Source organism: Chinchilla lanigera, unplaced genomic scaffold (genome assembly GCF_000276665.1).
Source record: "Chinchilla lanigera isolate Chin_1 unplaced genomic scaffold, ChiLan1.0 scaffold00016, whole genome shotgun sequence".
Classification (NCBI taxonomy): domain Eukaryota; kingdom Metazoa; phylum Chordata; class Mammalia; order Rodentia; family Chinchillidae; genus Chinchilla; species Chinchilla lanigera.
The window spans coordinates 2632556-2653917 of NW_004955417.1; the positions used below are offsets into that span (position 1 = coordinate 2632556).

The following is a 21362-nucleotide window of genomic DNA, read 5'->3' on the forward strand; positions in this document are numbered from 1 at the left end:
TATGAATTCAAAAGAATTAGAAGCAGAATTTCATTTAAACCTGCTGCATTGTATACCAATCACATTACTGTGGAATTGTTTATCCTATTTTCATCTGTTTACATAAATTAAAGCTGAAATACACTGAAATTGAATAACAGTTAACAAAGGGAATAAAGGATTGAATATGCAGCTTAGAAATTTCTTTCATACACATTTTCTTATTCTTACATAAGCTTAAAACTTCTAATATTTTACATTCCAATGGAAAAAGTACGTTTTATAGACATGAGTCATCTTCATCATAAAACTCCACAAGGCTGTAATTATATGCCTTGTTCTATAAATAAGAAACCCAAGCTTTTGATACAATAAAGTGTTTCCTTCCAGTAAGACAACAAGATTAGGAATCAAATCAGCCTTCAAGTCTGGTGATCTTGACACTAGATCATGGCTCTCTACATTAATCCACCTTCTACTACTTAAACAATGCAGATTACAAGACACAGCTGTTTCTAGTCATCAAAACCAATAATCAATTATATATCTGTATATGAATACCATGACATTGAGTGAAAGAGAGTATACACTAGACACTTCCTAAGAAAGAGAATTAGCACCTATTTGTTTGACTCCAAGGCACAAATTTTGAGTTCTGAGTTGTTTATTTAATAGTTGTGCATTTTCTTGACTGTATATTTACTGTATATTTGACTGTATATTTATATCTGTATATTTACTATGGTCAAGGCTGGTGATTGCTGCTTTTCTAGCCAACCAGTATAGAAAATATGAAACTGCAGGGAAAAGAGAAAGTGTAACAAAATAAATGCAAGTTGGTTGTATAGGTAGGGGTAACTTCTAGTTCATCTTATTGCCCTGAAGTGCTCTTTCTCTATAACTGTACTCTGTTGGAGCTGTAACTGCTCTGCTGCCAGGCCCTCTTTACCTCCTCATGTCTGTAATCACTCACCAGGTACTGTTCACATGGAATATCCACTGAAGACTAACTTCCTTTCTTTTGTTTTACCAGGACTTTCAATTTAGTCAACCTTCATTAAGTGCTTAATTGAAATATATACATAGAAGATGCAAAATACAACACTGGGAGGTTTAAAAATCCTTACGATCTTATGCATGAGCTATATGCATAAATAAAGAAAACCAGGAGATGTATGCATACACTCCCATAAGAAAATAAAGGGGAGAATTACTAATTCTGCACAAGGGAAAGCAAGGGAAAATTCTTGAAAAGTTAAAGAAGATGATACTTGAGCCAACTTTTAATCAAACAGTCATTCATTCTGCAGACAAAGAGAAAAAAGAGCAAGCTGAGCAAACTATACAAGCTCAGGGGTAGAGGTGTAGAGATAAAGAAGAACATCTAATGGTGAGAGGTAAGATAATTTACTTCATGGAAAATGGGTGCTAGGAACATTACAGTGGTCTGGCCTATGAATACCTCAGATTGAGATTTGGATTTTACTAGGCAGACAACAGGAATCATTTGAATATGGTGACTAATTAGAAATGAAGTTTGAGGGAGAGTGAGAGTTAGAGATATCCAAGGTTTCTAGTTTAGGCAACTAAGGAATGACCACATGATTTAGAAAGAAGAAATACAGAAAACATAATAAGTAGTGCTTGGCTCAAGTGTGAAGCTGGAGAAGGAAGCAAGAATAAATTATTCCAGTTTTAGACAAGAATTCATCCAGACAGACAATTCATTAAAATAGTACTTGCAATAAAAAATTCCCACTAGAGTCTATTTACAAATGAAGCATAATTAATCATTTGTGAACATTTAATAAATATTGGAGCCAGTCCTGATGGTGAACAGCTAGTCCATTGTCTAGGGAAAATATTGTAACTTTTAATAAATTGCTCCTTCAAATGTGCTATGTGCATTACAAAGTATCTATGGTACTCTAAAATAGTAATTTTCCCCTAGGATGTAAGTTTTCCAGCATGCCAAGTTCCAGTTAATGCTAAATAATTGCTAAATGAGAATAATTGTATGATGGCTTTGGTTTTGCTTGTAAACAAACATTTTCTCTCTGGTTTGAGTTAAGCAAACAAAGATATCAGAGAACAAAAGCACTATTTATCAGAGCTAAATAAATACAGATTTTCATTCACGTAGAGGCAGCCCTCCTGGTTCCAAAGAACACAGTTAAGTAAAATATGAAATATGTAACTTTTATTCCTTTAATTTCATAGAGACTGTCACGTACCATTCCCAAATACGGCTTTGTTACTATTACAGACATACTTTTTCAAGCAGCCTTTCCACCCTAGAAAAGTGACCATGGGACTCAGATACATTAAAGACTCCTTAATTGCCAAGGGATAACACAGCTACTACCATTAGCATTTTTAAAAACATTAAGATTGGTAATGGTAGCCATAGATGTAGTTATACAAACTTTGTGGACAAAATCTTTCAAAGAACTGGGCACATAAAGTGACTCTCTAACAAAATATCTCTGGTAATTTATTTTCTACTTGGTCTGTATGAGTTATGTTATTGTCCTTCCTAATTATCTTGGCACATCATATGAAAGGGAAACTTTCAAGTCACTTAAATGTCTACTTGAACCTTGGCAATAGAAATGAAAGTCATGGGAACTAATTTCAGCTAATGTTAACTTGCAAAAATCAACATGGAGGGAAACCATCCCAGACATCTCCACTTTGTTGACTTGGTCAGTTTGCCGAGAAATGTTTGCCAGTTGGATATTGGTCACTTTATTCATTTTCTATCTCCTTTGATAATGTCAAGGATAATATATATTCCATTTCAGAAGCTGACTATTTCCAGTGCCAATCCTCCCTTTGGAGTGACAAAGATTTTCTTCCATTTTACTTACCTAACCAGATAGGGCCACTCAGAAAGCCACCGAGCTCCGGCTCACAAAGTGGAGTGTGTGGAAAACAGAGCTGTTTTCCCCGGTTGCTATACTCATGTATCCTGTTCTTAGAAATAAACTCAAACCAAGAACTAACATGAAACCTACCAGGTTGTGTGTTTAGAAGTTGCAGTCTTTTTCCTCCTAACCCAACCTTTTTGATGCAATCACATTGCCACCATGTAGTTGCCAATATCTATAGGAGAAAAAAACACACTAAGAAAACTATGTATTTCTAAAACTCAGAACTATCTACACAGCTGGGTGAATTCTTTCTAATTAAACTCAGTTCCCAAGTTAATTTGTATATGCTTTTATAGCAAAAAGGTTTAAAACACTTTGTCAGTATTGAGCATGCATATATTTACGTGAGTGTACTTGATGGAAAGACTGTTGGACAGGCATAGTTCTTGCAATAACCAGAATATTACCAGTGGCTTGAACTTGATCTTCAAAGCTGAGTGGACCTCAGCATCTCTGGTCACATAAGAAAAGAGAGAAAATTTCTTAAAAGATGATATATGTAAGAAGCCTGTAGCTATTATAGGTACTCTACAAGTTTTAATTGTGATTATAATTTTGATTATTTAGAGAAAAAGATCTATAATAAAATATTTTAAGAGGTTAATTTTGAATGAACCTTTAGTTATGATGATGTTGCTAAATTTCACAGTCAAAAAATGGGTGCATGTTTCATATAACTTTCTAAAGAAAGAAATTTTTGATTAAAAAATCATTTTCCCTGGTAGTATGTCCTTCATAATTCAATACTAAGCAAATGTGACTTACAATCCTTTTCATTTAAAATGTTTAAAGAAATGCTGACACAATACCCATTAAAATAGTTCTGCTGCAGGCAATTCTCTGCTGGGTTAAAGAATGGCCTAGTTGCAGTTTTCTGATACACTGTTAATGCATAAATATCCATGATTATCTTCATGTGTGTGGAATGAATATGGTAGGATGGCAGAGAGGCAGGGTGGAATAAGAGTATCTACCTCTAAGACTTCTGGGGTTTTTGTCATTAACTTCAGGTTGTTTGAAAGACTACACTTGTTTATTTTATTTATGATTAAATCAAAAGAAACAAAATGGTGCCACTTATTTTAGAAAGAAGATAGCAGTAAACAACCAAATTTGTATGAAAATTGAGAAAAATTAAGGGCAAATGGGATCAGGTAAATGTTTGTTTGCACTAAGAAAACATGCAATGACAAAGTACTACATGTGAGTTACAAACTTAGCTGTGAGATTTCTGTCAACCACGGCAAAAAAAGAGAGCATAGTATTTCATTTAACTTCGTAGTAAAAGAAATACACAAATATGTGAGGAGAAACTTGTTTCCTTAACACTCTGTGCTGACAGATTGTTTATATGGGGGTGTTGATATGAAATCATTTAACAGCATAGCAGGGACCAAACTAAGCAACATTCACACAGTACGCATACTCACATACTCATACATATGTTTTTAACCTAATGGCATTTTTCTCAAGGGTCTCTCAATAAATCCAACAGCCTTGGAAGCAAGCCACACAGGATTCCTTTATACTGCACCAAAGGACAAATTTACCACCCAATGACCTTCTAAAAACAGTGTTTCAGAAAGCTCAATAGAAAGAGAAGGCCTTGCCTCAAATTACTCTGTAGTGGAAGGAGACAGAAGTAAGAGTTTGTTGACCAGATGGTTGGCTTGTCCAACCAGCTGTAAGCACCAGAAATAAAAAACCATGGCTGGATATATACAATACAGTGATCCCTTAGCCTGTTCTGTTGTTTAATACTTCTCCTTTAGTATTAGAAGAAATGGAAAAGGAATAGTAAACCTAATGTGAAACAAAGTGGCCTACACCTTTGTTTCATCCTTATAGTTGATGGGTGCAAAGGAAGACATACAACTGATTTCTTCTAGCTATTGATTTTCTTCCACCTCAGAAACTGCAGCTTGTTTTGAACTAGTTCTTTTCATAAATGAAAGCTGGATTTTCTGTTGAACCAAAGATTTCCAAATCAGCAGGACCCATGCCATAGTCTTTAATGCTATATGCTCCAAGCATCTCTCTCATTCTTAATTGTTCGGGTCCAGTGGTATTGAGGACCCAGCACAGAGCATAATACTGCTAGTCCCTACCAGAGCTTAAAGTGTGCAACTCATGTTGCCCCCTGCCTACAAGGAAGACGCTTTGCAGGTTTCATCTTTGAAAGAGCAAAGCACTTCCTTGTTCATATGTTGGAATGTCTTCATTGTCAGGGTTGATTTCATTTGATTTTTGGTGCTCTTATTGCCTTTAGACCAAGAGATTGTCTTGTTTTAGGACAGATGTAAAGATTTAAAATCTTTAGCTTCCAATTGAAAATACATTCACAAGCCAGTTGTTTTTCATTCAAGGGTTATCTCATGCCTGTTTTATTCAGGGTTCATATCATCTCCACCTTTCCCAACCTACTCATTTATTCAAGATCCCAGCATGTTTCTCATTCTACAATACTGCATGGAAGGGAGCATGAAAGAAATTGAAACATATTTAAAGATTTAACTCTAAATGAATCAAATTAAAGACTAACAAAATTTTATGAAACAGTGAAACCTACTGATTGCACTCTTGGGGACCTATAATTAAGTCAAAATCATTTCCCAAACCTAGAAATCCTATCTATAGAGATGGCAAAGAAAGAAATCATTTTATTATTAAGTAAGCATTAAACCAGAATGTTCTACACATTAAAAGCAATCCACTAGGTGGTTGGTCACTTTTCTGTAACCAAAGATATACAACCTGTTATGTACATGTTTTCAGGAAAAGCTAATGCTCAAATAAGAGAACTTGATAGCACCATTTATCACAGATCACTCATTGTAAGTTTACTTGCTAATTGGGACCACCATTTATGTTAGCAAACTGACCTTATCCAGAGGAAAACCAGACTTCTAATATCCTTAGGACAAGGTCACCACTGAAGTGGTGTCTCTCACACCACACATTGGGGAGAGAAGGAGATGGGGAGAGACAGGGAGAAAGTGAGAAGGGGAAGGAGAACTGGATGGCAGGGCTACAATCTCCCTTTATATTCACATTTCAAAGGCTTCCTGGTCCATGACAAAGACATCCCTGGGTCGTTCACCCCCAGTTTCCATATGCCAGCCACTGCGTATTTCTCAGGTGTGTGACGATTCAGCCAGCCCTTCTTCTCTGTCAACTTGTCTTACCCATACAATGTGGGTAATTGTTTCAGCCACACAAAATCATTTTACAAAATTAGCTAATTCTGTTCTATTTATAAAATGTATTTTTCCCTGGCCAATTAAAATTTGAAGTTATGCATTACAAATTATAAGCTAATAGAAAATGTTTCATAATAAATCTATTTTTACATGTTAATTTTGAGCAAATTTTGTACAGTAAAAAGTGAGGTTTCTAGTTTTGGTTGGCTTTAAATATGTTGATTGAAGATCATAAGTTCCTTGCAAAAATTACATAAACTATTTATTTTGAAAGTAATTTTTCTGATTGTGATGCAAGTGCTAGAAAAGCCTCCTTTTGCCATGCCTAGACAGAAGAGGGCAAAACAGCAACGTATACCCACTGGCTTTTCAGGTGGTAACATACGAGGAGTGCTTCGTACAAAAAGTACTCTTTGAGAGGTTAACTGACTACTTAACTGGAAGAAGTTTTTCAAAACTTCTTTCTCATGGAATAAAAGCATGACTGATAATTCTTTCTTGTTCTTATGTATCAGAATTCTCAGAAATCTTCAGAGAGTTGGTATCTATTTTGTTTATATTTACTGTATGGGAGAATTAAAGGACAAAAACACCAAATATGATTTAAGCATGCTACATTGCAAATGAAACATAACGTCTACATAGTTTATGTTTTAATATTTGTTTCAAATATTCCTGCTTCTGGCCAAAATGAAAGTTACTGTTTGTGTCAGGGATACTTAGTGCAGAAAAGATTTCAGTGGTCATTGAACAAGCACTGGATTAGAAATCAGAAAGTCTGCAACCAATTTCTGTATCAGCTGTTATCTGCTCTCACCAAGCATGTAAGTAGAAATAATTCAATTTCTTTTAAATCAAGTAAAATAAAGGCATTAGGTTATACCCTTTGTTCGTTTATTATCGGTTCTAATGTTCTGGGATTCTGCTGTTGAGTTTCTGATTCTGAGACTAAAATCAGGCATACATGATACATGATTGAGTTTATTCCATTTTTCCTTCAACTATATGGAATATCTAAAATTATTCATGTCTCTTGGTTAAATAATTCTTTCTTTTTTAAAGACATGAAAAGAGATAATCCTAAACATTTTGAAAATCTAATAAATATATGAAATTATTACCAAGATTTTATTTATAATAGCAAGGTAATTGATCCAATCAAAATATGAAGCAATAACTGGCAAGGCTTATTGATCAGGCAGAATGTTTACATAATATTCATGATGACATAGAATGGTATTTGATATTTGATTATAGAAATAAATTTGTGTAAAAACTAGGAGTAACACTAACAAACGAAGCATCTGCAGAAAAAAAATTAAGCAAAATATAATCGTCTTTGGATGGTGGGAGTATGGATATCGGTTGTCTTGTAACTTTAATACCATAGGCAAATTTTTCTTTAAGGAGAATTATAACAAAAAGAAATAAATATAAAATTATATTTTTTTTCTGCTGGTAAATGGTACATGTCATCCAAAAACACTGATATAGATAGCAATACCAATTTTTTGTGTTAATGTTGTGCAAATGAGTTAAACAGTACACCCCTTCATTTTAAGAACTAGATTCCTCCAGTCACCATGGTTACTAGAAAAGTTAATTTGCTAAAAGGGCAACTTCATTAACATCAGTCTCACAGTTCAGTGCAGTTCTGCAGCTCTGTGTGGAAGCACCGTTACTGCCAGACCTAATGGCCGGAAGTAACCTGTCACTTAGTTAATGTCAGGACAGGATGAGAAGCTCAGCATGCAGAGGAAAGTGCAAAGAACAAGATGCTAGGGGAAGTGGGGGGAGCTGAAGTCATTTAATCTTTAAAATCAAAAAAGTCAAAATTGATGGGCCCTTAATTGGTGCAATGAAATAGGTAATCAGGAATCCATAGTTATGACAGTTCTTCTGACTACAGATTATTGAGCGGGCAATAAGACAACAGCTCCTTCCTGACAATAACTGCCCCTTATTGTACTTAAAGCTGCAGCCTAGCTGCTTTGCTGCTGCTATGAACGGGTGCAGTGTACACAAGCTGCAAACAGCAAGAGAAGGAAAGCCAGGTTGCAGCCGCAGCATGCGGCTTGCTGGATATGACAGGAAAAGAGGGGCTAAGAGATCAGGTGTAGTTCCCGGACAGGACCTACTAACATGGGATGGCTAATGGTAATGAGTCCAGGCACAGGGCATGTATCAGATGATGCTTTTTAAGAATGATATACCAACCACTATCTGAATTTGAAAAGGAAATTGAGGATAGCTCACAAGATACAGATAACATGTAAGATAGCATTTTGAATTAGATTACTCGGCAATTCTTATAAGAACTGTAAGTCCTATATTAGTGTATGTCAAAGTTGATGTGTCTGTTAGACATCTGAGTAGGCAGCTGAATATCTAGTCTGGAGTTCAGGGGAGAGGCCTGGACTAGATGTGCATAATTATGAGCCATCAGGACATAGATGCATTCAAAGCCACAGAAATGGTTGAGAATAGCAAAGGATTAAGTATAAACAGAAAAAGAAGAAATAAAATTTATAGCACCCTAATGTTTGAAGGCAGGTGACAGGGAAGAAACAACCAGTGAGGTAGGCTGAGTGGAATGGACCCACTGAAGAAAATGTTTTCAGTAAGAACCAACTGGATTGGATGCTTTTCAAGCTTCCTTTTAACCTATGTGTCCTCATTGGATTCAGCATGGTGGAGACTGTTCGCAATGAAAAAATTAGCCAAATTTTGGATCCGTCTGGTTTGGTTTCATGGCTTGATTGTTTGTGCCTAGTTAACACATCAAGCAGCACAAGAAAGACTGAGACCAAGAGCTATAAACTCACATGTGTATAAGTCAGCTATAGCTTCAAAATGAGAGGAACTATCGTATGAAGTCAAAATACAACTCTGCAAGTGATGTGGAGCTTCAAACATAATAAAAAAGTTGATAATTTTGATAATTCAGGCAGTTAGTTAACATAACACAATTTTATCAGCATGTGCCAGTTAAAATCATTAAACTTTGAAAGTTCAAGATTCATTCCTTTGGGGAATCTGGGTCAAACAGGGAGCCACTGATTAACCCACCAGAGAAGTAGAAAGAAGGCAGAAACCCATGTATGCAAAACATATATAAAAATGAGCTGTTTCCCAGTGCTGTATCAGATATTAACCATAGCCTTGGATAAATGAATTTTGATTGTTTCACTCAGAGAATAAAGTGGAAGGAATGAGGTTGAAGCTGGGATCTTCGGGGGCATAAAATGGTGGGATGTAGGTGATGAGTGTAGAGGGAGTCATGGGGGAAGAAAAGTTAACTCTTTCTTGCAAACTATTGCGTCCTGTGAAGGCATATGTTATGTCACCACCATGCACATGTTGCATGACGTATTATGACTGGTAATCAGATTATTGCATAGAATTGCATTGACTCTGATATCTTCATTTTAAAGAGGAAAAAAAGATAAATTGCTTCAGATTTCTTCAAAGAGCAGCACTGAGCATTGAGATCTGAAACAAGATACCTCTGACTGATCACCCGCTTCCCCAGGCTGCACCCTTTACAGATGCACAGTTTCTCTGCAGGATTTAACAGCCAACAGCAAGCAACTAAGTAGGACAGTTTTTATGAGACAGCTGAGCACCTACTTGCTAGTTTGTCTTCAGTTTACTGCTCTTCTGGACATAGGTTCAGAACTGAGATGAGCAAACTTGCCTATATGAAAATAATTGAGTTTGAAATTATTTTTATTTAGAAAATTACTTTCCTTAATTTAATAGAAATATACGTGGATTTGGGAATTGTGTGCACTCCCTTCCAATGTGAGGCACAGTGAAGTTAATGTTGGAATCATCCTGGAGAAAGGGTGAGATCTTATACCCCTGCCTTGGCCAGTATCTACTTCCACCATCTTCCCTGGTCCTCTTGGGCTGTTGGGCAAAGTGTTCCAGGTCTCCTGGGAGAATCTGCCAGTGGTTAATGATCTTTCTTGCTAGGAGGTTCTTCTTTATCCTTTGCCTCCATTTTTCTTACTGCAGTTCAATCTCCTGATAGCATTATAGAAGAACATTACAGCCTGTCTAAGGAAGATGAGCCCTGCAGCCTCAATTTCCAGTGTGGAAGAAGTCATGACTGAGTGTCAAAATTGCACTGAGATTCTTGGGCGATACCATAGCCATCCATTAATCTATCCCTGTAGATAGCAGTGCAGATGGTAGTAACTACAAATGAAACTTACCAAGGCACCTGATTATAGCCCTAAGCAGAGATTTCAGCTGGGAATGGAAGCCCTTGAAAATTGAAGCAGAGCGTAAAGCTGCTATTCATTTCAAAGATGTTGAATTTATTGTAGGAAAATTCACCATAGAAGTAAAAAGTCCTTGGTTTACCTCAGCACTGCAAGTGAATTTTGTGTTCTAATGGTCAACAAGTAAATATCGGAAATAATACAAATATACTATAATATTTAAGACTCAGTGTCTTAATCATTCTTCCTGGTTCATACCATTCCATGCTCCTCTAGCTTTATTATCTTATGAAACAGAATCAACCATTTATGCCTTAGATTTGTCAAGTACAAAATAGAAATTATAATGAAAATTTGCAGGAAGGTTTAACGATTAAATATGTTATAATGCTTAAAGTAATGTGCCAAATTCAAAACACTGCCACACATGATACATTAACTGTGCATTGTTATTGTTGTTTGTGTACGTGCACATAAGCTCCAGAAATGCAGGTTCTTTTGTGGATACCATACTTTTTCGTCCCTTTGCAAGGCTGAACAATTTTCTGTACCTGTTATTAACACAACATAGGCAAATACATATTTAGGCTTCATTCTTTTTCTTTTCCTTCTCATTATTGTGCCAGACATAGGTTAATTAGAGCCCTCTTACACCAGAGGCCAAGGAGGTTTTAGAATTCTTATCAACACTTTGTTCCCAGCAGTCACCATCAATTAATGATAGTTGACGTGAAAATTAAAATTTACCTGCCCTCTCAGCTTTAGAGTATGCAAGCTTTTAAGGCAATGATTGTTCCCACTCTGCCACCTGACTATCTTACCATTGCCTCACTGAGAGCCCCAGTATGCCGCACATTTCATGGTGTTTTTGGCAGAACCCCACAAAAGACTGCTCCCGGGAAAATGTTGTGAAGCCATCACAACACTGCCGCCTTGACAGCCATAGTTCTTCTCCCCAGGAAAGGGACCTTCCCCCGCTTCCCCAGAAGGAAGAGGGCTACTCCTGCATGAGGGCTGCCCTGAGTCCCTGCTCATGCTCAATGCACATCTGTGCCTTGGGCATTTATTCAGCCAAAGCTGCCAACCAATATGGCAGGGACAGTCTCCTCTGGGCAGACGAAGTCAGTGCCCGCACAAACCAGTGCTTTTCCCCGTGATAAGTATCTAGGAAGCTTCTTTCTCTTCACAGCAAGACGTCCGAGTGTGTGCCTCCCAGGCCTGCTGTCCTGAGCTGCTCGCTCAGGAACTTGAGAGTTTTGTTCAGCTTTGTTTCTCTTCAGGTGAGGGGAAGAGAGTAATGGAGAATAAGTAGCACAGAGAAATTCTTTCAGTAGATCTCAATGCGTCACTTACCTATGAAGACCTTTCATGTGTCATATAAAGAACTCTCTTAAAAAATCGTTTGGCAATAAATGGATTTATAAGAATTTCTGATAAAACTTATATTTTCATATGAAAATTTTTAATCAAGAAGACATCTGAAATCCCTGCAGGTGGTTATCTGTATGAGTCAGCATCATTTGCTCAGACTTAATCATATGCCTTTAAAAAAGCCTATTTAAATCAGGCCTTGGAATGATGAAACTGGATGTATGTGGATTATAAGTGGTTATTGATGAGATATAAGTTAAATTTTACATTTTCAAATAAGATTCCTATAGTCCTCAAAAGCATACTCATCTTATTTTATTTGTAAAATAAGGTGTAAAAGTATTCCATATATGATAATCAGCTAGCCAAGGACAACCCACAATGACCAGTGAGGCCTGACAGACTGAAGCCCATTCAGGGCACCATTCTCTTCGTTCTCCTCCCTTCCTCAGAATACACAGCTGTGGTGAAGAGTATAAGCTGGGGATTTTGGCTTGGGATTGAATTCAGACTCCATCACTTCATTGTATAACTTGTGCAAATTATTCACTCTTTCTGAATTTCAGTTTTCTTCTGTCCTGTTGTCAAAACTGAATGTGTTAGTGGACTTGGCACTACTGTGTGAGTTTGTAGAAGAGAAGTGGGAGAGGGAGTCCACCTGCTGTTCTTTTCTACATAAGAAGAGAACTCATACTTCCATTTGTCTTTGATATACTTTTTGAAATGTAAATGAAAATCAGTTCTTTCCTAGAAAACAGTGTATTCAATTAAAAAGTCTTCTTATTCCTACTAAAAGGCTCACTAATTCCTAAAGACTGACAAACTACATTTCAGACGTCACTGTATTTCAGCACTGGCATTAGCTTACATATCACCTCTATGCTATAAGTGAGAATGCTAGCCCTCCGCGATTCCTGCTCCTTTTTTGCTTAGATTGAGTACACAAGAGCTACTTCTGGAAACAAATCTTTTCTTCTTTATTCACTTCCATAGCACAGAACAGATTGGAGCCTGGTATTATAGATTAAAGCTCACGTTTTCTCAGTCAACATTTGACAGACATCGTTATTTGCTAAGTGCCATACTAGTTAGAGGTTAATACAACTAATTAAAGAAATGATCTTCTTCTTTCTCCTGCCCCTTTCTGGACTTGGCTACCCATCTGTGGTCCTATTGATGACCTGGATATTCTTTCTTCCACCTTTTTCTTCTCATTCTGCACTCTCTCTGGGTGCCTCATTCTCTCCTGACTCCACAGACCAACACCATCAACACTGATAGTGTGACTCCAGAATCTGTGTCTCTAGCCCACATTTCACTTGAGTTTCAGCCCCAGGTCCCACCTGCTAGCCACTGCTTATCATCTCCAATATGTGCCACACGGCTTGTTAATGTATAACCATTACACCAACCTAGTCCCCCAGACTGTGTTTCTGTTACTTGGCCATGTATCCAGGAAAAAGATTTTGAGGAATCAGGGATTTAAATATCAATAAAATTGACGCTTAATATTTATTAACAATGTATCCTCTTATTTATTTGTGTATGTCTAATGTGTACCTTCTGTTTCACAACATTTAGGTTTATTATTACTTTCATTTTTAAAGGAGACAGTTGAGTGGCAGAGATAACCTGTCCAAGTTAGCTCTAAGGATTAAATTTAGGCAATCTGATTCTAGAACTCATGACCATAAACTCTGTGGTATATCTGTTTTAAATGTAGGTTACGTCCTGGGCTGTCATTGCTAAAAAAGAATAGATCGGAAAACAGTAAAAATTATGGCTGCTCAGGATTTTTTTTTTTTTCTTTTTTTTGAGACAAGGTCTCAGTATGCAGTTCCGGCTGGCCTTGAGCTCACTTTGTAGCCCAGGTTGGTCTCAAACTTGTGACGATCCTCCTGCCTCAGTCTCCCGAGTGCTGGAATTACAGGCATGTGCCACTACGGCCGGCTGCTCAGGAAATTTTTAACTACAATATTCTATAAATATAATAGAGGAACATCCTTATGTTTTAAGTTAATGACAAAACTCTATTCTTTCAGTAGCTTTTGAAATTATTTCTATAAAATCAGTAGATACCAAAGCACAGCAGTGTGAGAAAGCAAAATGCCACCCAGTGAGAAGTTTGGTAATCGAGAGTGGAGCTTGCACGCTGGTAAAAGACAATGGCTGGGAAGTACACTGGAACCCGACTGTGAATGAAATGCTAGTTATTTTTAAAGATTCGAGCTTTATATTTTAGAGAAGGTGTGGGAGCAAAGCAGTGAAAGTTTCTCCAACAAAATCATTACTAAAAGTGCAGTGAAGACAATATGATTCTAGGTACTTGAAATAGAGTGAATCCAGGCCATTGAGGAGGCTGCAGTCTTACTGGGAGCTGGACAATTACAATGGCAATTTTTAGCTCACCATGCTTAAGTTTTAGAGGGTGATAGAACAATTATGAAGTACAGTTCTCCCAAATAACCCATTGTGCCTTGTGAGGAAACAACTAGAAGCATTCATATTTGTAAGGAGGGGAATTACACGATTGTATTTGTATTGTAGTTGTACTTGAAGCTATGGGTATTCCAAAGAAGAAAAAAATCCACTGAGAATATTTTTCTCGTACTTTATATAACAACTGATGATCACTTAAACTGTGATACTTTGAAGAATCCAGGTGTGGTGCTGCACACCTCACATCTCTGCACTCAGGAAGGCTAAGAGAGGAGGTTAGAAAGTTCAGGCCCAGCCAGGGCAATTTAATAACCTAGTGAGACCTTGAATCAAAATAAAAAGTAAAAAGGGTTGAGATTTAGCTCAGTTCAAAGACCCTGGGTTCAATCCCTGTTACTAAAAAAAACAAAAACAAATACCACACAAACAAACAAACAAACAAAAACCAGTGAGAGGTAAGAACAAAATGAAGAGAACTGTAGGGGACTGAAACAGCTAAAATAGGATCTCGTGAAAGTGAGCACTGATAGAAAGGAGCTAATGGAGCAGGTCCTAATCTGTGCAGTTTGGTCGCTTGAATTGCTGAGTGTTCTGGGTTAGGGAAAAACAAGGAAGAGTAAAATGAGGGGGGAAAGCATTTCTTCATTTGGAATATGTCAAGTTGAAGTCACTTACACAAGTAGAAATATTTGATTGGCAGCTATAGCTACATGTCATGAAAAAGTGTTAAAAACATGAGTTTCAAAATCTGCATAGCATGCAGATGACATTTGAAACCAAATGAAATTAGTAGAGCACAAGAACTATAAATATAGAAAATGTGACAGTGCCATTCAACAAAAACATGTAAATAAAGCAAACAAACAAGAGCTGAGATGCAGGACACTATGTAGACACGAGGTGTGAACTTTGGAGCCAGAATAGCAAGACTAAAATCCTACATTCACCACATATTGGCAACGTGAATTTGGACAAGGTACTTAGCATCTTTTCTTCTAAATCTCCTCATCTGTAAAAAGGGAACTATCTCATAGAGTATTAGGATGTTTAAACAAATCAATACTTATAAGACATCTTGATTGTTTCCAAGATTTATCTATGATAAATTGCACTGCTATAAACCTGGGTGCACAAATATTGCTGTGGTATGATGTTTTCAGAGTTTCTGGAAAAATACCCAGAAGGGGAATAGCTGGGTTAGGTGAAACCTCTAATCCTAGTTTTGTGAGGAATCTCCACACTGGTTTCCATAGTGATTTCACCAGTCTACACTCCCAAGAGCAGTGAAGAAGGGTTCTTTTTTCCCCATAGCCCCTCCAGCATTTGTTACTGGTTGATTTCTTGTGATAGTATTTCTTTCTGGGGTGAGATGGAATGTCAGTGTTGTTTTAATTTGCATTTCTCGAATGATGAATGTTGTTGAATTCCTATCATCTTGTTTAGTGAAGCTCTGTATTGTTTCTAGTTTTTTTAATCATTTTTATTCTCTTTAACTGTTTGATCAGTCTTGCAGTCTTACATATGGATAATCTGAGCAATTTCCTTGAAGATAACTATATGTAAAATAACAACCATTGTTAATTTCCTATCAACTTGTTTTGAAATTCTATATTATTTTTATTGTTTCTGTCTTTGTTGTTGTGATTTTGTTATTGTTTTTTGTCTTTAAAATAAAAAAATGAAAAAAACTAAAATCAGAATTTAAAGCAAAAAGAATAAAAAACTAAGACACTTTGAATAATACCTTTCTTTCAGCAAACACACTTCAATTTTTTACTGTATAAAAAGTATTATAATTCTTTTAGCCCCAAGTATTGATCTTCTTCCTGTGTTTTATTTTATTTCTTTACTATTTCTTATTTTTCTGAAGGCTATGCTTTGTTTATCTTATTTTACTCCTGAATTCTAGAAAGACTAGGATAAAGTATTATTAAATATGCTACATATTTTATGTGAAAAGTAAATCTTAGGAAAGATAAAATCAATCCCTTTCTTCATGAAACAATTACTGTATAAGCAATTTTAGGAAAATTCTCTCTGGGTATATTGCAATGCAATCACCTGATTTTTTGTGTTTTTTAATTTTTTTTTTTTTTACTCTTCAGAAGCTCATTTTTATTATAGCATCTACAGACTGATTTATGCATCAAATAAAATCAGGTCCCTTTTTTTTAATATGATTGGTGGGAACTAATGGGAAACAAAACTAAAATCCTATATAAGAGTATGCAAAATACAGTAAATTCATTTGTTTATGACTTCATCTTTTTGAATTTATGAAGTAGAACATGCATTATTAGTAATTAGTTTTAGTGATCTGGGGGCTAAATTGATAAACAGTTGTCTCCAAAGGGATATTTCTCTATTTTCTTCTACATTGTTTTTCAGTTCTTAGAATTAAAATGACTAAAGTGTACTTTTCATACATTCAAGAAATTGCAGCACTGCGAGTTACAAGTTCGCCTTTAGCATAGTTACACTCATCAGATGCCACTCTGTGCTGGATGCTCTGAATGTATAATCTCATATTTTCCTCCTTGAGTGAACTTTCTACACAATTGAGGGAAATGAATGTGGTCAGATTCACTGAATGATCTCAGACTAGGGAACTTGCTTCACTCTGATGAACCATGACTGAACACGTGGTTACAAAGCAGAGTCTCATGCAGCGTGAGTTATGGCCACTTTCATCTGCCGTGTATCTTCACTTTGAGGATGAAATATAAGGAAGGATGCTTGCAGGTGGCTCCCTTCCAGCCTTCCATATCTTTTACTCTACCTCAGCCAGAAGATGTTTTGGCATCCTGGTACCTAGGATTTATTTTTTGTGGCTTTATGTTTCCATGGAAATAACTGATTCTGCTCAGCTCAGATAGCCTCTTCCAACTGGATCACATGGAGCTGTGGAGAGTCTTTTGTCTAAACAGAGATCCATGTTTAATAATTTTACCTGTCTTAATAAAACTAAATTCACTTTTAAATCCAAGACTATTGTCATAAGAATATGTCAGAGTGACAAAGGTAAGTATGAGAAGTTCAGAGATCAGCTTGTCCTGGTAAGATTGAGGTATTAGGGGGAGCTACATTGAGATAAACTTAAAAACATAAACAGGAGAAAATAGGAAAAAAGTATTTGGAATAGAAACTGAACACCCAAAGGCACCAAAACAGAGCTACGTGTACCTGGACAGTAAATAGACAATATCCTGTAGTAAACTGTTTATCAAGAGAAAGGAGAAAGGAAAATCATAGACAGCAGACATCTGAAGTGATAAAATATTTAGACATCATACTGTGATTGCAGAAGTTGTCACAAAAGGTTGTGCCATAAAAGCAGCATTTTGGAGAATCTGTCATTTTAGGGAAAAGAAAGAATTCAATTATTCAGAATTTCTAAATCTAGAAATTCTAGATTTATCATACATCAAGAGTGCGTGTTCTGAGAGTTTGTTTCCCTTTCCTTCCGACAAGATAATTATACTACATGAGTTTTCACCTTTTTCTGTACAAGAAATGTAGTAATTATTTTAAGATTGAAAATATCTAGTCTATTCCAGCTCCTCACCTTGCTGCTACATCAGTAAAGTAGCCTTAAACAATATATGTATGGAATGGCATGGCTGTTCCATAAGCTTTGCTTATGGATGCTGAAATTTAAATTTCATGTAATTTTCATGTGTCATAAAATATGTTTCTTCTTTAACATTTTCCAACCACTGAAAATGTAAAATCTACTCTTACCTTTTGGGTTGCATAAATCAGAAGAGGAAAAGGATTCGGTCTAAAGCTCAGACCTCGCAAACCCCTAGGTTGTAGAGTATCAGTCAGGACATTAACTGTAACTTCATTTTGAAAACCTTTGAATTCTCCTCCCAAATCTACTGGACATTTGGGATGAGATAGTCAAAATAATAAATTAAATAGTGAAAGAAAAGGCACTTACGTAGTTACTCAGATCAACCTTATTAACCACTGGGGTCAGTGGGACAGTATATGTTCTGAAACATTTGGAAAAAAAAAATAATGGTATTTCAAATACTCAGAACTCAGCATTTGGATACTTTCAGGGCAAAAGCAAAAGTGAGAGACTTTGCTTTTATTCAAGCTGTTTATGACCCATAATGAATGCAATACAATATAGTACTTAAATGCAGCTACTTAAATGGTGTGTGTGTAACTCCAGCTATTTAAATGGTGTGTGTGTAACACCTCACACTAGCAAATTACACACACACATGCACACACACACATACACACTAACACTTGACAGATGTTGGGCTGAGACTGTTGACGAATACAGCAAGCAGGACTTCCATTAATGTTCACGTGTCCCCTACTTTCCAAGGGTTATTAGGTGGGAAATGGGGAAGGTTTGATGTCACCATGATAGACCGGATAAGTAAATAGTCTCCTGTTCCAAATGATATAGAACCTCCCTCGTTTCTTTAAGGTGATTTTGTTTTGATCATTGACACTGGTCATGTCTTGTGAAGCAAGCATAGCCATGCTATTTTATTGTTTATCTTCAACTTCTTCCCTTTAGTTCTGTTAGTTTATCTATATCAGATGTATATGAGAATAATAAACTAGAACAATATGGCAATTCATTTACATGAAGGCTTAAACAAGAATAAAATTCGAGTTCACAAAGGCAAAGCATTACATAAGTTACCCCGCTAAACCCTTAGCACCAGCTGTTGCTCTTAATCTGCCTCCTCCTTACCTCTGGCTGTCACATGGGATTCCTAGGAGGTTCTAAGTGTCCTGCTTCTATGAGAGTTGTGCACCCAATTGTACCAGCTCTGCCCCAACTCACCAAGGTTAATTTCCATTCAACTATATTTTACACATTATGATGAAATGCAGATGAAATAGTGATTTAGTCTAATTCTAAGGCAGCCACTTATTTAAATTGTCCACCTTAGAATTTAAGCATAGTCATACGGTGCTCAGTAAGTTTTCTGGAATTAAATTTCCTGCCAATTGCTTGTAAACACTTACATACTAAAACTATTTCAAAATGTGAAATGTTATTATTTTAGATATCTTTAATATTTGCCTATACTTAATGCATAATAGTATGCTAATAAACTTATAATGAAAATAACATGACCAAATATACAACTATCACCTGGTGTATCAATTATTGTTTTGGAAACATCTAGAAAGGGGGATCTTGACATGATTTATTTACTTTTTGTGAAGCATATAAATTTAGTTCATGAAGTCAGAACATTAGATGGGAATAATCACAGCCCATTTTATGTTGAGAAAAGTAAGCTGCAGAGGTTACTTTAAGTGGTTTCCTCCAGATATTGAGCTAAGAAGGAACTTTACACGAGATCTCATCTTTCATATATTGAGAGCTACAGAAAACATCCAGTTCTTTAAAATGTGTTACCTGATAATATCATTCTTCCAGGGTGTTACTGCCAGTGAATTACCAAACGATCATGTATAACATGCTTCTTCTGTCTTCATTACAGAATATTTATGCTGGAAATCAATTATTCAGCCAGTATGTATTCAAACACATTATAAATTTCTTCACAATTACAACTACAAATAGGTATATTGAAATTTCTATAAACAAATTACCACTCATCAAAAAGAACAGATAGAGAGTACACACTGGACTTCCACTAGCAGTATTACCATTTAAGATGTTAAAATGCCGCATTCCCACTCCCAGCCCCTCTCATTTGTAGTGTCTACATTAATTAAGCCAGAATTTTAATTACTCTAAATCTGGCTTTTATATATTATGTGGAGCTTTTTACTAAGCTAAGCTATGTATTTCCATACAAATATGTATTATAATCTGTTAGAATCATGTAAAAAGAATTTTTGAATAGACAACAAATTGATATATTAAAATTTTTTTATATTTTTTCACAGACTTGAGTCAAAGGAGCCTTTCCTATCTGTTGGGTAAGTATATGTCTAAAAGTTTCCAATATTAATTAATTCAAATTAAAAGGGTCCTCTTAGTTTTATTCCCACTAATTTAACCTCATATTCAGAATCATAGCATTTCATTACATGAATATTTTTATCTAGGTTTTTAAAAAACTTAACTGAAATATCCCCTAGGTTATTTTGTGAGCTTAACAATTCAGTTATCGGGTACCCGTTACAGCTTGTATGCTGTGTGGAAGCTGAACAGTTGTTGGTGAATATCCACATTCTCATCACAGAGAAAATGTTCAAGCTGGCTTTTAAAACTTCTCTAAAGCATAGCTTCACACTTTCTAGACTGTCTACCCACTTGTGTTTTATTTTGCTTTCACCTACTGCCCTCTGTTTCTTCCCTTTTCTCTAAAGCTGTCTTCACAAATCTATATTTGAGTTCTCTCCCTGTTCACTTTATTTCTCCAATTCCCTGACACTAACTGCTACACTGAACGCTACGCTCAGGAACCCTGCGGCAGATTTGGGTCAGACTGATGCTTGCCTTGTCTGATGGCATTGTTCTGAGTTATGCTGTATGTGCTCATAATAATACATTGTTGGCAAGGATGTGCAGGTACTATTTTTAAACACTTAGAATGAAGTTAGAATTAGCAATGTTGTTTTTATCTGATCTATTAAATAATTCTTTGAGTAATACATTAAAATCTGTTATGAAGGAAATTTGCGTGCTCAGAATTATGGGAAATGTATCAAAAGTGTTGGAAGATGTGTTCTCTAGGGTAAAGGACATAATGCTCTACCCGATGAGGAAAACATTTTATCTACGTGTGGCCAGTGTGCTGCTGTCCTCATGCTTAGTGATCAGAAACATGAAACGGGGATAGATTTTTAAATGATACATCAGTTTGATTTTATTACTTTGTTCACAGCTCTGGAATATTTCTATCAGTCACTGAACAACATGGTTCCCAATTCCCTTCAAGTCACAAAAGCCTTTCAGAAAGACTTTCACGTCATAGTAATCAAAATAATTGTTAGGGAAGGCAGAAGAGAAGATTGGAGTACGTGCATTTTACTGCAGGATTTCATGAAAAATCAAAGGTCAAGTTGGTCTGGTCCAAAAAAATATCATTAGCACATGCTTCTCTTCTACACACTGATCATCAGCTACTATTGTTAAAAATCTCTAAACCTGACAGAATCTTTTATTTTGAATGCATGTGTCTGTCCTTGAGTCAGAAGGACTAAAATAGCTTCTCTTCACGCCTCAATTAATACAGTTTCTCTGCAGCCATTTT

General features: G+C 36.1%; 1 protein-coding gene across 5 annotated transcripts in view; it reads left to right on the plus strand.

Annotated features, from left to right (window-relative positions):
* The window catches only part of Ralyl (RALY RNA binding protein-like), a 624857-nt gene that overhangs the window by 509506 nt on the left and 93989 nt on the right, over nucleotides 1-21362 (plus strand). For all 5 annotated transcript variants that reach the window (XM_005381724.2, XM_013512855.1, XM_013512856.1 and 2 more), the window contains one exon: nucleotides 20050-20082. In XM_005381724.2, coding sequence (XP_005381781.1) covers nucleotides 20050-20082 — 33 coding nt within the window. The remainder of the gene's footprint in view (nucleotides 1-20049; nucleotides 20083-21362) is intronic.